Source organism: Phoca vitulina, unplaced genomic scaffold (assembly GCF_004348235.1).
Source record: "Phoca vitulina isolate PV1807 unplaced genomic scaffold, GSC_HSeal_1.0 scaffold27, whole genome shotgun sequence".
NCBI lineage: Eukaryota > Metazoa > Chordata > Mammalia > Carnivora > Phocidae > Phoca > Phoca vitulina.
The window spans coordinates 11,126,147-11,147,357 of NW_022589730.1; the positions used below are offsets into that span (position 1 = coordinate 11,126,147).

At 34.5% G+C, this 21,211-nt stretch overlaps 1 protein-coding gene across 3 annotated transcripts in view; it reads right to left on the reverse strand.

Annotated features, from left to right (window-relative positions):
* Positions 1 to 1,954: 1,954 nt before the first annotated feature.
* CDH7 (cadherin 7) overlaps positions 1,955 to 21,211 on the reverse strand; it is a 134,066-nt gene continuing 114,809 nt past the window's right edge. For 2 of the 3 annotated variants that reach the window (XM_032422647.1, XM_032422648.1), the window contains exon 12: positions 1,955 to 9,575. In XM_032422647.1, the coding sequence (XP_032278538.1) occupies positions 9,082 to 9,575 (494 nt within the window). In that variant the 3' untranslated portion in view covers positions 1,955 to 9,081. The remainder of the gene's footprint in view (positions 9,576 to 21,211) is intronic. The other variant, XR_004301604.1, reaches the window with a different exon arrangement.

Sequence of the window (21,211 nt, forward strand, 5' to 3'; positions counted from 1 at the left end):
AAATAAATACATCTATGACCCCCCTAGACAGAGTACAGGGCCAAATTAGTAACTGACATATCACCTGAGAGCTGAAGAATGACTTAATCTTCAACTGGCTGTTTTCTTGCTATAGAACACATTGATGAAAGGATTTCTGGAGGCCAAGTGGGGCGGGAAAGCGTAGTTGGAAGCAAAATAACAACCATCTTCCTTTACGCCACTTATATCCTTATTATATTGAGTCCTTTCTGTCCAATCTAAACAAACTCCCTCTGTCAGAGGAAAGACGGAAGGTTGCACTTTGGTCTTCAGTAACTACAGATGAAATCATCCAGACACCCTCGGGAGAACAGATAAAACACAGAGCCTATTTTTAATTATCTGGCTTTAATTCAAATTGCTTAGGCATCCCGCTCACTTTTCATAGGTATGCCCCAAGTTTTGATGAATGTACACAATTTATTTTCACTGGAATTGAGGCTTCATTTATAACAATATTTGTTAAATGGATCAGCGAGCTGAATAAAACTGTGAAGGGCAGAGTGTGTACAGCTTGCTGTGAAGGCAGGGGAGCTGGAGGCCTCGGGCAAAGTTAACCCATCACTTAAAGATGGGAGTCAAAGAAGTCAATTGAACATTGTGCTGGAAGTCTGAATAACAGAGATCACGATGGATAAAGGCATGCTGGACCTTCACTTTTTATCCTCGTCCCTTATGCTTTTATAGATCACAGCTTTTTTTTCCCCTCTCTCTATGCCACAGCCGAGGTAATTTCTTCTGATCTATCTTTTAGTTTACTGAGTCTCTCTCATGCAGTGTCAAATGTCATTTGTACTCTGTCTGCTTTCTAGCTTCAAGATGGTGTGTTATTCATGTAGAGATGTACCATTTGGTTCCTTTGCAAGCCTACCTCCATCATTGGCAAGGTCTTTGTGTTTCATTCTCACTTTGATTTCCTTAAATATTTTATGCATGGCTCTTTCTATGTTTTTGATAATTACAATATCTGAAGTTCTTGGGGTTTTCTGTGAAACTTCTCATTCATGATGGCTTGTGTCCTATATCTGGTGATTTTTAATTGTTCACTTATATTTGATTGAAAATAATCTGGGACCCAGGGACACAGCTGGCCTCAAATGATGTTAATACCTCTGCGGGTCCTGGCTTAACGCAGGTGCCAGGCTGCCTTCCACGAGCTCAGCACTCCGTTGACAGCTGTCCCAGGGCAACTTCAGTGTCCCTGCATGTTTATAATTCATCTTCATGGTATTCAGCTTTTATTTTTATTTTTCTTTCTTTCTATTTATAAAAGTATAGGACTTTTCAGGATTTTCCTTACACTCCCAAGAGACAACACTGCAGTAAAATGTAGAGAAATCTACAGAGAGGGTGACCCTCAGAATATCTACTTTGCCACATTGTTATGGTATTGCACATTCTTAGGACAACGGACCCCCTCAGAGAGATAATAGGTGATGATTTGGAATATAGTGTTGAAGTATGGGATTACTGACAGTATAAATATTTGTTTTCTTGCTACTTTGAAAATACAATTTAATGTCATTTTCCCAATTAGGATTTCCTTTTTTTTTTTTTTTTAAGAATAAAGAAGTCTTATACTCTTTGTAAGGAAACTAAAGCTTAATTAAGATTAGAGAGCCTGATTTTGAAATGAGTTTCAATTGTCTTCTTATCCTCCCAAACCGGAACACCATTTTTTTTTTTTTTTTTTGGAAATTTACGATAATAGAGAATATAACAAGCAAAATATTTTTTTCTTTTTTCTTCTCTACCACTTATTCCACATGTCTTCTCGGATAAGTTCTAATTGTTCTGAGTTTCAATTTTTCGCCATTGAAAAAGGTATTACAGTGCCTTCCTTGGGCAGTCCACGGGCTTGTGAAAAAATTGAAATCACATATTACATTTGATCTTTCTGAAACTTAAAGTGACATATCAATGGAACATTTTTATTAAGATGATTTTATATAAAAATCAGTCACTTAGAAGAAAACATTGAAATTTAATTACAACAGAATTCATTTTCTATACCAAGTGGTCAGGAGGTACAAATTAGAAGCCAAGTATTACCGTCACAGTTGAGAATGAGGACTAAAGAACTAGCCATTGCAAGTCTCAGGTGTTTTATCAAGAATTTGGGAAATTATTTTATTCTGCAATAAATTAATTTGCAAAAAAATTTCTTAATATTTTTAAACACAGCGAAGCACACATCAAGAAATCATGGCAATAAACCAAGCTCTCATATCATCACTGCCTGGTTTCCCAAATTACTTCATATTCGTTGTGCACTTTGTGTACAGCCATTCACTTGCATAATTATGAAATGGTACTTTCCTTTATTTGCTAAAAAAAAAAAAAATCTCAAATAGTTAGTACTCTAGCTCACTAGCTGCCTGAAAGGCAGTGCTTGAGTTGAACAAAAATCTCTCTTCAGGTTCTGACATACATTCAGAGCTCAAGGTTTTACTTGATGTCTCATTTCCAAGGCTAAATGGAACTACATTTTCAGGATTGATTTTTGTAGTTAATTGAATTAGCATTTTAAAAACTATTTTATGTCAATTTATTCAAGTGACTCTTGTGTGAGTAAAAACATTGCAGAAAAAAAGGATCCAATTCTTTTTAATATAATAGAGACTCTTAAATATGCACTAATAGTTTCATTGAAAGGTACGCTATATTTTACTTATATGAATTGCTCATTTCTCTAACTTTTGTAAAAAGAAATTCTGGAATCTATAGGAAGAACAGCTTAACAAATGTGCAATAGCATTTTTCAGCATTCCCATGTAATTTAATTGTAGAGATTGCATCTAGTAGCCATAATTATCTTTAAAAAATGTTAAAAGTTTCAATTTAACATTTAGCCTCAGATTGTGTGTGTGTGCATATGCTCATATATAATGCTCAATATATATATGCAGTTTGAAACATAATATATATTAAATTTGTGTAGTAAGTCCTTTTCTCCTTTTCCTTTTATTTTTTGCCTTTAAAATCATTACAGGTAAAATGCAACCGCTGTATAGTGATCTGATCTGTTTTAAAAAATTGATTACTTTTGAAGTATTGATCACACATTCAGCATACTGTATATGCCAGATCTTGATATTAAAAAAATAGTGTTTACTCACAAAAAATACAGCATGAAACAGTAGTGAAGCATACCATTTTTACAGCTTATAAAAATAAAAACCATTAACATCATTTCATGAATTAATGCAATAAAAATGTAAGAGTTAATGCCTTTGAGTATGAGTATGCTATACTTTTCAACATTCTCAGTAATTACATAGCTATTAATGTATTTGTTTATAATGCTTGTTCATATGAGCTTCAAATCCAATAATATCTAAAGTTGAGTAGAAAGTTTATTAATGCTCATTTTATGAGCAGATTGTCACTGACAAAGCAATAATATCCTATGTATATTATTTTTTAATCTCTGATGGCTTCTTCATTTATAAAAGGCTAAAATAAGCTATTGTAAGATACTGGAAGTATTTTTAAGTCATCAAAACAAGAGTACAGGATAGTTTTCATGTTAAGTCAATATTATTGTACTTTGAAGTGTATAAATTATTAGTTATACATAGGCCACTCATGACTGACAAAAACTTTGAACTCCCTAGAGCCACATTCCATTTCCTCTGGATGTCTGGAAGATCTCATACCTTACATTCATTATCTTCTTAAACAGATCTCTTCTGCTCCCATATATTTGTGTTCCGTAATGAGGCTGGGATCAGCTAAAGACCTTCATGTTCCACTTAGCATCAGGGGTGGGAAATACTCGTTTTTTACTTGTAATCCCTTGCCCATACTGATATCCTTAATTCTTATTAATGACTGAACTGGTTTGAGTTAGACCCCAACCTTTAAAGACCTTATAAAAATGATCGTTTTTAAGTAGTGGCTTCACTCAATTATGCCAATTGTTTCTGAAAATTCTTTCCCAATTTAGAATACTAATTGCATGTTTTTTTTTTCCTTAATGCATGCTCCCCAAAACAGACATTATCTGTGTTTACCATATAACAATACATATAATCAACCTTATTATATAATTTCCATAATTTTCCATAATAAAGCCTTACATTTTTTACAGCATTTTACAGTTTACACAGCACTTTCACTTAATCAGCTCACAAGCCTCTGCAACAGGATAGTAATTAACTCAATTTTAATCATGAAGATATAAAGATTCAGAGAATTAGAATGGCATCCAGGGCATAGCAAAAATGTGCTAGAACTGGCTTCTGACCCAGATTTTATAACCACAGACCAGGGCTACTTTGTAGTAACCACACTGATAGTCAAGGCCAAAGCTCAGTGACATTCCATAATAAATAATTCAAACTCCATAGTCTCTGTGAACAGCGAGATCACATCTACGCAATAAAAATAAAATGAGGCAATTATTTAGATAGTTCGGCTAAATGCTTTCCCCTTAATACCAAAATCCTTCTCCTTAAATTAAGTTTTTAAAGCAAATAAAATATTGCTCCCTTCAGTCCATATCAGATATCCTAGTCTTACGGCTTATCAAGAATTTGCAAAGGACAATAATATAATGGCATTAATAAGATAGTTTTGGACCAGTTTGCTTCAGACATACTTCCCAATGCCTCCCCATCTCACACACACACACACACACACACACGTACACACACACGCACACGACCTTTTGCAGTTTAACTCTGAGCCTGTACAAACTAGAATAACAACGAAAAAGAACCAGAATGCCGCACACACTGGCTGTCTTGTTTTTGCTTGAAAAATTACCCCTAGAATTGTACTTTACAATGGCTGCCCAATCAGAGTCAAATAACTCCCATTTTTCTTGAGGCTTTATCCCAGTCCTCTGAAACAATTTCAATTACACCCAAAATGTAAATGCTATTACTCTTTCCTTGTTCTTTTGGTTATGTTGATGATTAGCTAACATTACTGCATTAGTTTTGCCGGTGAAACTTCCATACACCATCGTATATACACATAATATACATTATTAATAATTTTTAAAAACTGTATAATAACAGAAAATGAATTTCCTTCTCTACTAATTGTCATATACACTGTATGTGCCTCCAGCCATCCCTGACCAGAAAGAGTCAAAAGTTGGAGCTTTCTTATAATCAACATTAATTAGAGCAACTGTAAATAAAGCTTTAAAAACAATTAGGTTCTGATGAATCACAGACCTGTACCCCAGAAACAAATAATACATTATATGTTAATAAAAAAATTAAAACTAAAACAAACAAACAAACCCGATTAGGTTAATTAAAACAGTTTGTAAGTCAATAGATGTCAAAATTGAAAGTTTGAAGATTTTTACAGCTAGTGCTTAAAAACTTTAAGATATTTAGATTGTTTTTGCCTCTTGCCATATATTTTAACTTATTTTAAGCTCCCTCAGATTTTATATTTGGATATAAATGACAAGTCTATTCGCACGGAAGTTCTTTGGGCATGTGGGCCGTAACACAAATATCACTCACACCTTATATAACTACACTTTTTACACGAGAATAAGTGGCAGTGCTTGCTCATCATCTAGTGTAGTAAAGGTAATTGTGCATCAAGTTAAAATAATTTAAAACATTCTCAGAGGGCAGAGTGAAAAGGCAGATATCATTACCTACACACGATCACTTCCTGTCTGTATCCTGCAGTCACCTGACCCCACTGCGGTCAGCCTCGGGGGTGAGCTTCAGGTCAAAGAAGTTTACCAGCTTCATCTGATTGCTTATAGAAAGATCTACTCATTGCCTTCACAGAGGTAATCATTTCTTGTTGTCTCCTTAATTTTGGTCTGCAATTGACCTTAGAGTATTGCTTTAACATAGAAACTGATCTGTGAATCCAGAATGATAATTTAGGTTTGATCAGCAAAAGCCCACTTTCTTGATAAGATTTAGTTTTCATATTCTTTATGCTGGCTTAAAATTATGCAGTGATAATACAGAATTGGGGCTTGGGCATATTTCCATGACATAGACAGTAACAAGTAAAATGCAAACATCTTTAAGAAATTAAAGTGTCAAAAATACGCATTACTTTGTGCACCTTGAGTTTCTAATGGTGCCCCCATATGGACAAATGGAAAATATTTAAATTTATTGGTTTCCCAGACTACTGTCTGCCACTGAAATTATTAAGCCATTGCTTCCCACAATGAAGTGGACCCTTTCCTTTCTACTTGTAGCTCCAAGGACTTCATACTGGGGAGTATCACGTGCATCTATATTTAGTAGTAGGATAGAGTAGAAATTCCTTGCTTGTCATTACTTGATATTCTATTCATTCATACTATATTTATAATCATGAGGTTTCCTTTATAAAGCAATGTAAGCAGTGAAATGTTGGTAAACATTTAACAACTGGCTCTCCAGGAAAAACAGGTAGTGTTTGCTGATTTCCATGGTGGTCCAGATATTTTACCCATGGCTAACTTCAGTCCACCAAAATGCTCTCTCTAGAAGGAGGGTTGAGAAGAGATGTATGTCATTGGTTCTTGGGAGTTGGTTCTAGCTGGTTCCAGTATATCACTGAATTTTAGTAACCAGATAATAGGTGTTTATATAAATGTTTTTGGAGAATGTCCTAACTAGGTTTAACATTGATTTTATCAATCAACTATTCCAGTGTGTCTCCCAAGTACTACAGAGATAATCATACATAGCATTAGATTTCAGGAAAAAAAAAAAAAAACAAACTAAAATAACCAATTCACCTCCATTACAGGTGAGCTTAGCTAGAGTACTTCATATAAATTTCATCTAAATTAGGGACATTCTTTCAGCCATCTCAAGTGTTTTTAAAACATACCACTGAATCAAGTTTATACTCTATTGATGTAATTGTCCACACATAAAAGCAAGTGGGTATATGCAAGAATTTAAAATCTTTATTTAAATTTGAGCTTTTCTTTTCCCAATCTATGACCCACAAATATGAAAAAAAAAACAAGAAAAAATATATACTTGAAAACAAGAGAAAACAAGGTGAATGATGTGATGTTTCTTTTCTAAAATACATTCAAACCTCCATTTAGTGATATGTGCAACAATCAGCAGTTTTGACATCATAATCCAAATGTACTAAACTATTTTATCTTCCTGCAGACAACAAGGGGATTATTACAAAACTGTTTTCTCAGCACCTTGCTGATTTAACGCCTATATAATTCCTGCACCACATTCTGCTTTTATTGAATTCGGTAAGTGTACTATGCATTTTTTTTTTATTTGAAAAACTTACATATGTGACTAAAAGTCATGAACAGAACCTTTTACTGTTACAAGTTTTTCATATATATGTATATTAATCCAGCAAGAAGCATATCTATCTAGTCCTGAAACAGAGTTTACAAAACTTTATTCAAATGAAAGGGCTGTTTGCAGATAATCAGATTTATTGAATTATTTATTTTGATGAAGTTGAAGGCCACTTTCATGTACTTTATTTCTTAAAGATGAACCGTAGGTTTACAGACTCCTAGTTTCTCCTCATGTAATCAAAATACTGATATTCTGATTCCAGTGTTTGTCTTTCAGAAAGAAGCACTTTTAAAATGTAATTTCCTATACAGTGTCCACTACCTGTAGATTTATTAGGAACACAATAAATTATTTTTAAAAGGAGAAGTGAAAGAAAAAAATCCATTCTTACTGAAATATATGCACATTAAACTAGTACTATTCTAGGAAAAAATGATTGATAGATGGAAATATTTTAGTCATAAAATTCTAAGAAGCCCATCTCAAACTTAAACACATGTGATCACTGGAAATTCCTCTCCTCATTTTGGCACATCTAAACCAGTATAGAAATCCTACATTGCTTGGTTAATTCTTGAGGAACAAATTTGCATCAGAATTTAAAGATGGATTTTTGAAATTTATAACATTACATTGTTTAAGATAGAGTAAAAAAAGTCTTTTACTCAATACGTTTACAGCAAAAGAGGCTGGGGAAAACAAATTCTCAAATTCTTTGGAGCATATAGAACTTGTGACCTTGAAAAATCTTGCATCAAAAAAAATCTCAATTATACAAATATTTTATTCCACTGTTTGGTACATTCTAATGGCTCAGATGAACAACTTCTATGTCCTTGTAGCTGTGCTCCTCTCTGAGATGTGAACTGCAACAAGGCTCAACTGCTCTACTATTTTTTTCTCCATTTCCATGCTTCATTTCCTTCGTGTAGCTCAGACTGGAGAAAAATCAGCATGTTCTGACGAGCTTAATGCTATGAGGCAGTCAGATGGACCTGAATTCAGTGGAGATTGGAGCTCCAAAATAAATAGAACACCAGGTGTCAAATAAAAAAAGCAAAGATAGTCTCCTGTATAAATCAGAAGAGATAATAAAAATCAATGAATAGACAGCAACTTTTTTCATACCTACACAAGCATCTCAAAAGGATTGCAAACTTTAAGAATGATTTACGTTTTTTCTTATTTGGAACACTTCATAATTTATTTGCTAAACAACGGTTTATGTCACCTTAAACCAAATTTTATTGGCTTGTATTGGAGGATTGGGGAGGATTTTCTAAGAATTTATATATTGCTAAATGAAATATATTTGCTACCCAACAGCAATGAAATTCTGCTGGATTCTATAATCTAGCAAGCTAAACGCATCACTGTAAATTAAATTTGTCCCAAGTTTTGATATGCAAGAAGTTCCAGGACTTTTCAATGACTCATCGTGTTCTGTTCTTCTCACTACAGTGCACACTTGGTTCACGAACAACACAGGGCACTACTTACTCATTGAGGTTAGGTGCTTTGCAGGTATCTGAGAGTTGCTATCTATTCACAAACCACTGAGCATTTCATTTTATCAAAAAGCCTTCAAATGCTCAGAGTCTGTGGTCAGTGCAGTCCCTTGGATAAGTCTAATGAAGATATGCTTCACCAAGGCGAAAACCTAAACAGTTAAAAATGGAGAGATATTTACAACCATTTTCTCTAGTAAATTGAGTTCTCGTTTTCTGTATGGAGTGGGGTTTTTTGCTTTGACTTTTTCTTCAGTACGTTTCAAATTAAGGTTCCGGGGCTATGAGTACAAACTCTCCTGGCCAGTTCCATACATATCTGCAAGTCGTTTAAAGCGAGGCCCCCAGTCACTTAGGTAGTCATAATTCTGATCAGAGTTTGAGCTGATGGAATCTAAGGAGCTGAGTGATTCAGCCACTGAGCCATTTCCTTCAAATGCATATGTCTGCAAGGAATCATAGGGGGGAGCACAGGGATCCACATCAGCTTCTTTCAGTCTTTCCCAAATAAATTCCCGAAAAATGACATTATCTGGGATGCTTTTAAAAGTTGGTCGACTCAAGAACTGAATTTCTGGAGTCACATCCCTCCGAGTCTTGGTATCTCTGATGACGTTGAGATTTCTTAGTGCGGCCATGTCGAAAGCTTCTGTGTCTTCCTCTCCCCCACCTTCGTCATCATATCTCACGATATTTTCTCTGATATCTCTCTCCTCATCAAAAATGAGAGGTTCTTTTTTCCTTCTTCTCATGGTGATGATCAGGAGGATCAACACTAAAACAATGAGACAGGAAAGGGAAAGTTTCAGTAAATCGCCAACTGCCCCTCATCATGGTGAAATTAGGCCAATGATCTTGACTTATAGATTTCCTGCTCTTTAAAGGGAAATGAATTGGCCACCTACTTGCATGGGAATTCACAGCAGTAGATGTGCTAAAATTGCTAAAATGCCTTTGAAATAGGACACTTTTATACATCAAGAAACCCTTTTCCACACCTGTTCAGAACTGATGTCTCCCTCTTTAAGGCAACCTCCAAAGTATTTGCTAGAGCAAATTGAAGGGCCAGTTCAGGATAAATATAATAATTTCAAAGCTATGCAACACAAAGGGTTTTTTTTTAACTCCTTAATTGCTGGAAAGGCAAAGTGACATTTATAAATGTTTTAGGTCTAATTTAACAACTGCAATTTTAGAAGGAAATGGATTTTAGCATTTGGTCAGGTTCTTTGAAGAAATGCCTTGTACTTGTCTAAGAAACTCTGCTGTTAAATAAAACCCAGTATGTCAGGCCATATATGAAGATTAAAAGCTTTTCTATAGTAAATTGAATCTCACTTTCAGGATGAAATACTGAACTTGGTCTTTACACATTCTATCTGGAGAGAGAGGTGGTGAGATTTTCAGCTTAGCCAAAGAGAGATTTATCAAAAATAATAAATAATAAAGCACATGGTGGCACTAGAAAGCTAAAGGACACCAGATTCACTGGCTATTATTTAGGTTTAAACCACCTGAATATACTCTTTGTATTTTTAATAAGTACACACTACTAAGAAAGATTCTGCTTCACTCAGGCTATGGATGACTGTGATGCTAGCTGAATTGGGAACACATCAGATTTCATGGGTGCTTGAATTAAGTTAAAAAAAAAAAGTATTCTTGAATTTTGGAGTTCAAAATATATAAAGAATTATCTTTACTTACCTTTTTATTACATAAGCCAACTTTTTTTTCTTGAAGATCTAACAGGCCCAAAGGGACCATTACTCTCAGCCTGTTTTTTAAAAGACACTTGAAATATTTATATTTAAAATATAAGGTTTTAGTTTGGCATTAAACACACATTTGAAAATAAAAAAGTATAAAGCCAAGAAGGACATCACTGTAATTCAGAAAAATTAAAAGCAATGACTAGATGAGACATATTCCATCCTCTACCTCAATCAAACTAAAAAAAAAAAAAAAAATCTAAGCACTTGATTAAATAATGCCTTTTCTGTTCTAATGTTCTGGCATGGGCCTTGAAAACAAATACATAGCTTTGCTGTCAAAATGGCCTTGGATAAAAGTCCAACCTTTTCACATATTAGCTGTGTGATTTTGGGCAAGTAACCCAAACTAACAGAGCCTAGCCACATATCATAATTATAGACAAATGTTACGAGGGTAAATTAGAGAGATTGGGGAATAATGTAGGTAGAATTAGTAGAGTGGCAGGCACTTGTTTGTGTGCCAAAGAGAAATTATCATTGTTATCCTCTGGCTAACCAAGAATGTGAACTCAAAATTTCTCCTCAGACCCAAGCAAAACAATGAAATTAGGTAACAAAGTAGAAGGTGTAGCAAATATATGGCAAGGCATGTGCACTAAAGATTAAATGAGAGACAGAAAAGGCAGTAAGGTGAAAAATGGAGGTCTGCAAATAGGACTTATCATTTGGCCCTCAGGATAATTCTCTGGGGTATGTGTCTTCTTGTTTGATGATGTCTTAAGCATATGAAACAACCTGCCTATGGTCAATGAAATAAAATGCAATAGGTGGGAATGAAGTGTCCTCTACTTCCATCTGCCCCAGAGCCTTTGCACTTTCTAGAACACTATGAGCCTAGTGCTCCGTAGAAGGTAACTGAGATACAAGCTAAGAGCTCAAGTGACAATTTGCTAGTTCAGAGAAAGACACACCAGTAAATTTTAAGACATATGGATGAATAACATTTTAGATTCATGTATAAATAGAGCTTCATGAAACTTTTTATACGGTTCCCCCCAAAATAAAAGTAATTGCAACAGAAAGATAAAATAATACTTCCTGAGAAGTCAGGTAGAGAGAATGGAAGGGTGAGTATCAGAATCATGATGGTGGGGGCAGGAATATGAGAAATCTCTCACCCACATTGGAAGCAGAATTGAGGGGGAACAAATATCCAAACGAGTGCAAGAGGATACAAGAAATGAATGGGCATAAAAGTGAATGAGGCTATGAAGAGAGTAAGATATTATGTAATAATTAGATGCTTTTTTTTTTTTTTTAATTGACACAGAGAGAGGGAACACAAGCGGGGGGAGTAGGAGAGGGAGAAGCAGGCTTCCCGATGAGCAGGGAGCCCGATGTGGGGCTCGATCCCAGGATCCTGGGATCATGACCTGAGCCAAAGGCAGATGCTTAACCAACTGAGCCACCCAGGTGTCCCTAATTAGATGCTCTTTTAATTTAAATCTGTATTTAGGCAAAATATTTCAAAATTCCCAATTCTCTTTCCTTCATATAATTACAATGAATCTTGTCATATATAATATATAATGATTTTTTATAGGTTATATTTGTTTTATATGCTATTTTAACATATAAAACAAATATTTCTTACATTCTATTGTAAACGTACTTTCATGCTACTGATAAACTTACTTTTTAACACTCAAGTATAGTGCTCAGTAAAACTGAAACATGAAAGAACCCATAGGTGTGTCAGCCCTCAGGTTCAGTACCTATTAAGGATATTAATATCTTATAGAGTTTATTTCTCAATCTTGCCTGAAGCTGAGAAAAATGAAGTGTTTTAGAAGGCTAGAAAATTTAACATTTCAATGACTTAGGAGAATATTAATTTCTAACTACATGAGCACATATAAAAAAATAAAATTTAACCTTTACGTAGAACAAGTATTAAGTGCTCTACAGGGTCTATGGAGATAATCCCTGTATTAAAAAGAATATTTTCTGCTTAAGTAAGCACGAGATTATATAGTTTAAGAGGTTTTTCTCATATGTCTTTTCTGTCATATGGACGATACTTCTGAGCGCAGACAGAAAAGATTTAGTCTAGACACGTGGCACTTATAATGTGTTGGTTGTTCATGAATTTAGATACGGTTAACAAATGTGTGTTAACCATTTATTACAGGCATTAGGTATGATGATGTAATGTTGCACACAGAAGCAGGCACACTTCTCATGGAACTTATAATGAAATGGGCAGACTATTAATCAAATAATGAGAACTAAATGTAAAGGTAGAACTGTGATAATTATTCCCAAAGAAGGAAACATGAATAGTAGAAGAAACAGATCCACACAAGGCAGATTTACGCGTCCCTGAAGGCTGATGCTAGGATGGGGGTGGAGAGGTGATATGGAAGATTATACTTGGCACAAGCAAGCGGTTAGCAAGGGTTGGAGCTGACAAGGCTGGGGAGTAAAGAAAGAGGTGGGAGATAACCAATGTGGTTTAAGGACTGCATGATATGAGCATATATGTTTTAAAAAAATCATTCTGATTGGACTCAGGATGGGAAGAGAAGATGTTAAGAAAGCAATTAGAATACTACAGCAGCAAAAGCATACTGGGTTAACTTAAATTTCTATTTTAGAATTCAGTTCTTTAACCGAGTATCCCAGTTATGTAAGCAATAGGGCTGGTTATTGGCAAAATCATGAGAGAGGATCCCTGCAGCCAAGCAGCTCAAACTTGGTAGCTATATATTTACAAAGATAAATATAGTATAAATCATAATGCAATTCACTGTGAGAAAGTACAGACATACACAGGTGCAAAGAAGCATGCAAATCAGAAGAGCATCATGCATCATTCCCCCAAATTAAAAGAAATAAAAGGGAAGATGAAGAAAAGTAGTGTAAAACACGTAGCATACTATAAAGTAGTGGTCCCCCATATTCTCATCACTGTAGTCTGTGACAGATACATATCCATTTTTACTTAATCATCTTGAAAGTATTTCAGTCCCACCTAACACACTTCCTGGAGGTTAACCACAGTATTGGCCCATACAATGAAGAAGCCCCCTCTCCAATAAATTCCCATCATCAAGTGTCTTATTTTCTTAAAGACAGCAGACACTAAAAGTCATCCAGGTTTGCTCTAGAAGCTTCAACATCTCCTTGTCATCCTGAATCCCATGCACTGGATTTTCTAAACTTGCAAATGTCTGAATTCTCAATATTCAGTTTTGGTCCCCAGAACATTTGTACAGATGTGGTACAAACTGGTACCACTGCTAGATAAGTCTACTTATATTAAAGAAAAACTATTTCCCTTATTTCAGTCAATTCATTTAAAACCACTCAGTCATGTGAACTACTATCAAGCCAGTTTTTTTCCATCCTAAAACTCTATAAAATGTTCTTGCTTTAAATCAATTTGCAAGACTATTTACAAATTCATCACCTGTTAAATATCATTTTAAGTTTAACCTATTGTTTTGAGACTCACCAAAAGTTAAAACCTAAATTTCTTTTAATTCAACATTTTTTTACTGGGCATTGATTTTCTACAACTGTAATCCCTATAAGGTCAGTGATTTTATTCTCCACAGGTATATCTTGAGCACAAAAAGCAATACTTGATAATAAATATGCAGTCAAAAAATATTTGTTAACTATGGGTTGGAGATATGCAGATAACTCTTGCCATTGTGAAGTTCAATATTTTATATAAGGAAAAAGTAAATATTACATAATGCAACAGATGATTATAGAGCAATATAACACATGCTAGGTAAATATGTATGGGAAGGTATGCTTTGACCAGGATGCTCAGAGAAAGTCTCAAAAAGAGATGACATGGAGGTAAGACTTGAAGGATAAGCTACTGTCACCTAGAAACACTATTTTCTCTATGGTCTCTATGGATAATCAGAATTTCTTATTAGTCAATAAAATGGTTTCTAAATCTTCACTATCCAACATGGTAGCTACTAGCCACATGTGGCTATTGAGCATCTGAAATGTGGATATCCCTATTTGAAACATGAATCGAGAAGTGCTTTTAGTGTAAAATAGACATGTGATGTTCAAGACAATTAAACTATTTTTATTGATTACATGTTAAAATTATAATAGTTTGTTAATATTGCAATAAATATGTTATTAGCATTTACTTCACTTTCTTTTTAGTTTTGCTAATGAGACTACCTGAAATTTTAAAATTATATATGTAGTTCACACTTGTGAATCATAATACATTTCTTTGGGCAAAATACTAGAAAAATCTTAATTGTGTATGATCTTAAGGTATACTACTCTAAAATTTTATTGCCAAATGACATATTGAACAGTGAAACAACTATTATACTACAATTATTACTGTGTCTATTAGGTGTAACTGAAAAAGGACCTACTCTAAATGAAAAATCTGTTAGTACAATCTGTATCCAAGTTCAGCAAATTATTATAAATGATTATCCACATCCATGTGCGAGTAGAACTTAGCCCTTCAATAAATTTGTTTTTTAAAATCTTCACTGTCTTTTGATCCTGTTGATTTGCATAAATATTACTAAAAACCTGTTACATTTTCTGCATTTGGCTGGTTTCTCTTCAGATGGCACTAATTAAGTTTCACAAATTTTCTTTAATTTTGAACTTGAACTTTGGTGGCTTCAGATCAGAAACAACCATGACAGAGAAACATCTCAACACCTTTCAGTGTCACTTCCAAATTCCCACCACTTTCTCCATGCCTGGAGCTACACCAGAGTTCCATACTCTCATCAAAAAACAGGTCACTAAGTGAGAATTTTCCAATCATTGATTTATCTTCAACTACACTCAATTTTACTTTTTCTTTTATAAAAGTAGCCTATTTCATATTTCCACATTCTTATATCCTGAATGCCCTGAAGCCAGAGAAATCGGAGTTTTTCTGGATTATTCCCCTGAGACTAAGGTTACCAATGGTCTTGTTGACATCTACCCAATCCAATGGGCACTAGTCAGCCCTTAGTTTACATGACATGTCTATCATATTTGACACAGAACTTCAATCAGAAAACATGATATGGGTGAGTTTTCTTGAATTAATAGAATATTATAGTAATTCTTACAATTAAAAAAAAGTTTCTCTCTCTCCTTTCAAGTATGGTTTGGTGGCTGCTCTTCTCTAGGTAATACCTTGGGTAAATCTTCCTCAAATTCTGTACTTGGCTTCTTCCTTTTTCACCCAACACTCTTTCTACATGAGCTCAATGAAATCCAATAATTCAACTATTTTATATATATGGCAATTGGTAAGGGCTCTGACATATAAATCTCCTATCTATCTCTCTGAATAAATCAGACCATATTCATAAATGACTAGTCATAATTTTTATTGATAATAAAAACATATGGACTGCTCAGAATATATTAAATACTTAATATATGGCAATTATAATTTTTAATTGCTACTATCACTTATTTTGCTATAACAACTTTCTGCTCAAATATCTCTTTCCAGATTTCAACCCATTAACTTCAATCTGTTTCATATCTTGTGTTCTTTTGTCAAAAGAATACCCAAACCAGAAACTTCCAGGTCATCTTGGACTCGAACTTCACTTCCTCCTTGTATTTACCTCTTGCTCATCTCACTACCTTAATGAACCAATTATATAGTGTAACCCCTGGAGTATACCTCAAATCCCTTGCTTAAACCCACATTTACACTGACTCCCTGCCTCTACTTAGACAGGATATTTTACTTTGCCCTGCCTCAGTTTCCTCCTCTCCAAAATGGAAATAATAGAACTTAACTCATAAAAACTATCTTATGGTAGCTTTATAAGGATTGAGTTTATATTTGTAAAGTTTAAAAATATATAGTAAGCACAATAATAGGTTATATATGATTAGCTTCTATAATAAAATGTTAAGCAATATAGTTCCTATTCCTCTGGCTCTTGCTAAAATTTGACTTATATAATAGGTACACAAAAAGAAAAAATTTTACTTGATACGTGTGATTTTTGATAACTCCCTATTAATTTAGTTATTTGATATCTATGCTATTCTATTTATTGGATGGTAAAATAATAGAGATAATTATTCTGGAGAAGCTTAAAATATGTGGCAAAGACAGGAAAATGAATAGAATGTGATAAATACTATTTACAAATTCATCCCAAAATATTTTTTCCTCCTGCATTCCTTGTATTAGGCCGCAAGAATACACTGGTTTAAAAAGAAAGATTAAGATCAGTACTCTCAAGGTGTTCTTAAATTTGAGCAAAGCGAATAAATATGTTTACAAATTGTGATAACTGACACAAAAGAAATAACGTTTCGTGATAAAGAATTGTAGGTGTTGATGCAGCATGCCTGGCATTCCTGGCCCATGCCTACTCCAGCTTCAACTCTCTGGCCAAGGTGTCCCAAGCATGGCATGCCCAGGGACCCCCCCCCCCCAGGTCACACTTGGTCTAGATCTAGCTCCAGGCATCCCACTAAGGCAGCCCCAGCACAGTGTGCCCCAGGGTCCCTAGTTTCCCAGACAAGCAAAACCTAAAGGAGCTCATCATCACTAAACCAGACTTCCAAGAAAAGTTAAAATGTCTTCTTTAAGTGGAAAAGGTCATAACTAAAAATAAAATACATGAAAGAAAAAAATCTCACTAATAAAGGCAAATATATAATAAAGGCAATGGATCAGCCACTTAAAAATCTCATATGAAAATTAAACCAAAAAGACGTAAAATATGACATCAGCAACATAAAATGTGTGTGTGGGTGGGGAGTACAAATGTAGTGCTTTTAGAATGCACTGGAAATTAAGTGACTATCACCTTAAAACAGACTGCTGTATTTATAATGTTGGTATATGTGAACCTCACAGTAACCAAAACCAAACCTACAAAAGAACCCCAAAATCCCAAAACCTACAAAAAAATAAAGAAAACCATCAAACCACAAGAGATCAAGAGAAGAAAGAAACAGAGAAGAACTACAAAAACAATCAGAAAACAATAAAATAGCAATAAGCATATACCTATCAATACATTTTAAATGTAACTAGACTAAATGATCCAATCAAAAGGCATAGGGTGGCTGAATGGATAAAAACAAGATCTATTTATATGCTGCTTATAAAAGACTTACTTTAGATCTAAAAACACATGCAGATTGAAAGTGAAGGAATGGAAAAAGATATTTCATGCAAATGGAAATAAAGCTGGAGGAGCAGTACTCATATAAGATGAAATACACTTAAAACAAAGACTGTGACTCCAAGAAGACAATATAACATTTGTAAATATCTATGCGCCCAACATATGAGCATGTAAATATGTAAAGCAAATTTTAGCAGACATAAAGGCAAAAATTGACAGTAATACAAAATAGTAAGGGGACTTTAACACCCTACGTGCATCAATGAATAGATCATCCAGACTGAAAATCAATAAGAAAAAATGGGCCTTAAACAACACATTAGACCAAATGCGCTTAACAGATAGATATATAGAGAATATTTCATCTAAAAACTTCAGACTACACTTCTTCTTTTTTGAAGTGCACATTGAACATTCTCCAGGATAGATCACATGTTAAACTGCAAAACAAGTTACAATAAATTCTAGAAGATTAAAATTATATCCAGCATCTTTTCTGACCACAATAGTGTGAAACTAGAAATCAATCACAAGAAGATAACTAGAAAAAAACAAAACATGTGGAGACCTAAAGCACATGCTACTAAACAATGTGTCAATAAAGAAATCAAAGTTGGAAATACCTTGAGACAAATGAAAATAAAAATGAAAACACAGCTTTTCAAAATCTATAGGATACAGCAAAAGCAGTTCTAAGAGGAAAGTTTATAGTGATACGGGCCTACCTCAAGTAAAATCCCAAATAAACCATCTAGCTAGCTTTACACCTAAGAGAAGTAGAAAATGAACAAACAAATTCCAAATTTAGAAGAAGAAGGAAATGATAATCTGAGTGGAAATACATTAAAGACTTTAAAAATAGAAAAGATCAATGCACAACTAAGAGCTGGTTTTTTTTTTGAAAATATAAAAAAAAAAAAAACAATAAGCCTCTAGGCAGAGTTTTCAAGAGAAAAACAGGACCCATATAAATAAAATCAGAAATAGAAGTTAAACTGATACCACAGAACTATAAAGGATCATAGCAGACTACTATAATTATACACCAACAAATAGGATAACCTAGAAAAAAATGATAAATTCCCAGAAACACAACCTTTCAAGATTGAATTATGAAGAAACAGAAAATCTGAATAGGCCAATTACAAATAATGATACTGAATTAGTAATTAAAAAAACTCTCCAAAAAATGAAGAGGAAGGACTGCTTCCAAACTCCTTTTACAAGGCCAGCATTACCCTGATACCAAAACCAAAGACATTGAAAAAAAAAAAAAAATTACAGGCCGATATCCTTGATGAAAATAGATGCAAAAATCCTCAACAAACTATTAGAAAACCAAATTCAGCATTACATTAAAAGAACTATACACCATGGGGCACCTGGGTGGCTCAGTCGGTTAAGCGTCTAACTCTTGATTTTGGCTTAGGTCATGATCTTGGTGTCCTGGGATCAAGTCCTGCAATGGGCTCCCTGCTCAGTGGGGAGTCTGCTTATCTCCCTCTCCCTCTACCCCTCCCCTGCTCACTCTCACTCTGACATAAATCTTAAAAAAAATATAAAAGAATTATACCCCATGATTATGTGGAATTTATGCCAAGGATGTTTTAACATCTGCAAATCAATCAACCTTATATACTACATTAACAAAAATGAAAGCTAAAAATCATATGATCATCTCAATAGATGCAGAAAAAGCATCTGACATAATTCAACATCTGACATTTATCAACATGATAAAAATTCAACAATGTGAGTATAGAAGAACCACACCTCAACATAAGAAAGGTCATATATGACAAACCCACAGCTAACATCATATTCAAGGGTAAAAACTAAAAGCTTTTCCTCTATGATCAGGAAAAAGGCAAGAATGCCCACTCGTCACTTTTATTCAACATGGTACAGGAAGCCCTAGTCACAGCAATTAGTCAAGGAAAAAAAAGGCATCTAAATTGGAAAAGAATTAAACTGTCACTATTTGCAAATGACATGATACTGTATACAGAAAACCCTAGAGTCCACCAAAACTACCAGAACTAATAAATGAATTCAGTAAAAGTCACAAAAATTAACATACAGAAATAGGTTGCATTTCTCTACACTATAACAAGCTATCAAGAAAGAGAAATTAAGAAAACAATCATATTTACAACTTCATCAAAAAAAAATTACTTAAGGGGGTGCCTGGGTGGCTCAGTCAGTTAAGTGTCTGCCTTTAGCTTGGGTCATGATCCAGGGTCCTGGGATCGAGCCCCACATTGGGCTCCCAGCTCAGCGGGGAGTCTGCTTCTTCCTCTCCCTCTACCCCTCCCCCTAGCTCATTCTCTTTCTCTCTCTCTCAAAATAAATGGATAAAATCTTTGAAAAAAAATTACCTAGGAGTAAATTTAACAAAGGAAGTGAAAAACCTGTATTCTGAAAACTATGACACTGATGAAAGAAATTGAGGATGACTCAAATAAATGGACAGATAAACCATGCTCATGGATTGGAAGAAAATTATTTTAAAATGTCCATACTATCTAAAGCAAACTACAGATTCAATGTAATCTCTTCATATTACCAATGTCATTTTCCAAAGAATCACAACAAAGAATCCTGAAATGTATCTGGAACCTCAAAAGACCCCAAATAGCCAAACCAATCCTGAGAGAGAACAAAGTTAGAGGTGTTATGATCCCTGATTTCAACCTACACTGCAGAGCTACAGTAATTGAAACAGTATGGTACTAGCACAAAAACAGACACATAAATCAATGGAATAGAAGAGAGAGGCCAGAAATAAATGCACACGATTATGATCAATTAAACTATGACAAAGGCATGAATATACAACAGGGAAAAGACTGTCTTTTCAGAAAATGGTGTTGGGAAAACCTGACCACTTTCTTACGCCATAAACAAAAATAAATTCAAAATGGATTAAAAGACTTGAATGTAAGACCTGAAACCACAAATCTCCTAGAAGGAAACATAGTAAGCTCTTTGACGTTGGTCTTAGCAGCATGTTTTTGGACCCACCTCCTTAGGCAAGGGCAACAAAAGCTAAAAAAAAAAAACTTTTGTTGATGTATTGGGAATACATCAAAGTTTTTGCACAGTGAAGGACAACATCGATAAATGAAAGGGCAACCTATTGAATGGGAGAAGATATTTGCAAATCATATATTCGATGAGGGGTTAATATCCAAAATATACAAAGAACTTACACACCTTAATATCAAAAACAACCAAGTAAACAACCCAATTAAAAATGGGTACAGAACTTGAGGGCGCCTGGGTGGCTCAGTTGGTTGAGCGACTGCCTTCGGCTCAGGTCATGATCCTGGAGTCCCGGGATCGAGTCCCGCATCGGGCTCCCTGCTCAGCAGGGAGTCTGCTTCTCCCTCTGACCCTCCCCCCTCTCATGTGCTCTCTCTCTCTCTCTCTCAAATAAATAAATAAAATCTTTAAAAAAAAAAAAAAAAAAATGGGTACAGAACTTGAATAGTAATTTTTCTAAAGAAGACCTACAGATAGCCAAC